The sequence below is a fragment of the Corvus brachyrhynchos genome, unplaced genomic scaffold (genome assembly GCF_000691975.1).
Source record: "Corvus brachyrhynchos isolate BGI_N302 unplaced genomic scaffold, ASM69197v1 scaffold130, whole genome shotgun sequence".
Classification (NCBI taxonomy): Eukaryota; Metazoa; Chordata; class Aves; order Passeriformes; family Corvidae; genus Corvus; species Corvus brachyrhynchos.
This window is the reverse complement of record NW_008236193.1, coordinates 390,809-393,110: the sequence shown is the minus strand read 5'-3', so window position 1 is coordinate 393,110 and position 2,302 is coordinate 390,809. Positions and strand designations below refer to the sequence as shown.

At 56.8% G+C, this 2,302-nt stretch overlaps 1 protein-coding gene across 2 annotated transcripts in view; it reads left to right on the top strand.

Moving 5' to 3' along the window:
• The first annotated feature begins 447 nt into the window (after positions 1-447).
• CSNK1G2 (casein kinase 1 gamma 2) overlaps positions 448-2,302 on the top strand; it is a 16,235-nt gene continuing 14,380 nt past the window's right edge. For both annotated transcript variants that reach the window (XM_008639050.2, XM_017739204.1), the window contains exon 1: positions 448-948. In XM_008639050.2, coding sequence (XP_008637272.1) covers positions 762-948 — 187 coding nt within the window. In that variant the 5' untranslated portion in view covers positions 448-761. The remainder of the gene's footprint in view (positions 949-2,302) is intronic.

Sequence of the window (2,302 nt, the reverse complement as noted above, 5' to 3'; positions counted from 1 at the left end):
ACACCTGGCATGGTGTGCCCGTAATGCTGGGTTCACATGTGTCCTCTGCTCTTGGGGGCTCTCAGTCCCTGGCTGGTGCTTCTGAATGCTTCCAGAAGCTGCCAGCAGCCCTTCCCCATGGGGACAGTTTTGTCCCCACATCACTCTTAGCTGGCTCTGACATGGCTCATCAACCATTTCACCTCCGGCCAACCAAGCTTTTTTAAAATTCATGTATTTGTTTATTTACGCCAACATCTCAGGCATGGGGCACTCTGGGATGATCCTGATGTTTATCCCAGCTTCTCCCACCCCTCAACTGCAGCACTGTCATTGTTGTAGGAATCACCTGTCTGCAGGGAAGGTGCTGGAGGGGCTCTGTGGAGCTGGGGGCAGGAGCCCAGAGCCCGCAACCCTCTGCTGTCCTCTGCCTCCTCATACTGATTTTCTCCCTCTCTTTTTCCACAGCTGGGAGACCGAGGAGCTGCGCTGGGAGGACCCTGTCTGCAGGATGTTCTCTCCACCAAAGAACTCCCTGTGACCGGCGATGATGACAGTCCCGGCGGGACCTTGGGAAGCACTAACATTTCAGTAGCCCAGCACCCGTGGACGGCCTCTTACCCCTCCTTACCCTCCAGACCCCAGCCCTCCCACCGCTCACCGGGATGGTGTATTAACCAAGAAGAACCCTGCTTCTTTCTTCCTCACCCTTCCATTTTCGGCAGCTCTGGGATTTGTATGGCAGCAGCGTAACCGTGGAGAGGCCGGGGTATCACAAACTTATGGATTTTGATAAGAGAGGAGGGAAAGGGGAGCTGGAGGAAGGTAAAAGGATGTCCAAGACAGGTGGAGGAAGGAGTGGTCATGGAGGCCGGGGTGCTGGAACCAACTCGGGAGTCTTAATGGTGGGTCCCAACTTCCGTGTCGGCAAGAAGATTGGATGCGGCAATTTCGGGGAGCTCCGTCTAGGTGAGAAGGATCATCTTTGTCCTCATACTCACTCGTGCCAGGACTGCCCTGGCATCCTCCTCCTGCAGCGGGGGGAGCTGGCACAGGCTGTGGCCATGGGCACCGGGGTGCTGACTGGCCACACAGAGTTGAAGTGTTGCCCCTCGCTGGTAGCTCTTGTTCTGTCACAGAGGTTCCACTCCCTTAATCCTTTCACACTGTGCTTGACCTACCAAGGCCCATCCCAGCCCAAAGGACTGGTTGCAGAGGTGTTTCCCATCTTCTCCCCGTGCCTGTCGCTCTCTGGGTCTGTCAGGGTCAGCGCTGCAGTTCGAGTCTGTCTGTTGTAAGTGGTGGTGGCTGTGGAGATCTGGGTGTCCCCCAAATCCAGGAACACTGAGTGAGGAATGATTCAGGAGATGCCCCTGTGTGCTTACCAAATCTCACTCCACTTGTGCCCTGGATGCTCCCCTTCCACTGTGCCTTGGGACAGGGGATGGAGCGTGGGGGCCTGAGGGATGTTCACTCTGCTGGGACAAACGTCTGGGGAAGAGAATCCATCTTTTATCCTGGGTGAATTCTTCAGTTGTTGAAACTGGTTGTTTGAGAGACTCTCCTGAAATTCCATTCAGGGCACTTTGCATGGTCACTTTCCATTTTGAACCAAGTTGATCAGAAAACTCCTCAAGCAAACTCCGGTTTGGAGGGTGGGGAGGTTGCTCCTCTCCCAGGACTGGGAATGTCCCTGGAGACTCAGCAAGCTGTTAACCCTTTGCTTGGCATCAGGCAGCTGGGAGCGGTCTGGCAGTGCCAGGCACCTCTGTGCCAGCAGCACAGTCTGGCTGTCTCCAGGAATTCATACTGGATGTGTGGGTGGAGTCCCTGCCAGCTGTAGCACTGTCCTGGGCTGTGAGTGCTTTGGGATGGGGCTTGTGCTCTGGGAAGAGGGAAGAGAGGCAGTCCCCAGAGCCTGTGACAGCCACAGGCCTTGTTGCTCCGTGATATTTTAAGCAGCGCCTCTCAAACCGAGCTCTGAGCTAAACCTGCCCTGACCGTGGGCCTGGGGAGGAGCCGCGGCCGCCCCGGCTCGGGTGGGGTCAGTTCCCCACCTCCCTGAGTGGGGAGTTAATGTCAGCTCTTCCCAGCGTGACAGACTGGCTGGTGCCAGGCTCACCCACCCCGTCCCTGCGCTTCCCGGCGGGACTGTGGCATAATTGCTGAGCTGGGGAAATGCTCTGGTTAAAATCCAGCCGAGCAGTTCCCAAGTTCAGCAGCCGAGGGTCTGTCTTCTCTGTCATGAAGAGCTCTGAGCCTTCCTCCAGACCCAAGGCTTGCGGAAGGAGCGGGATGGGGGGGTTTTGCCGCACCAGCTGCT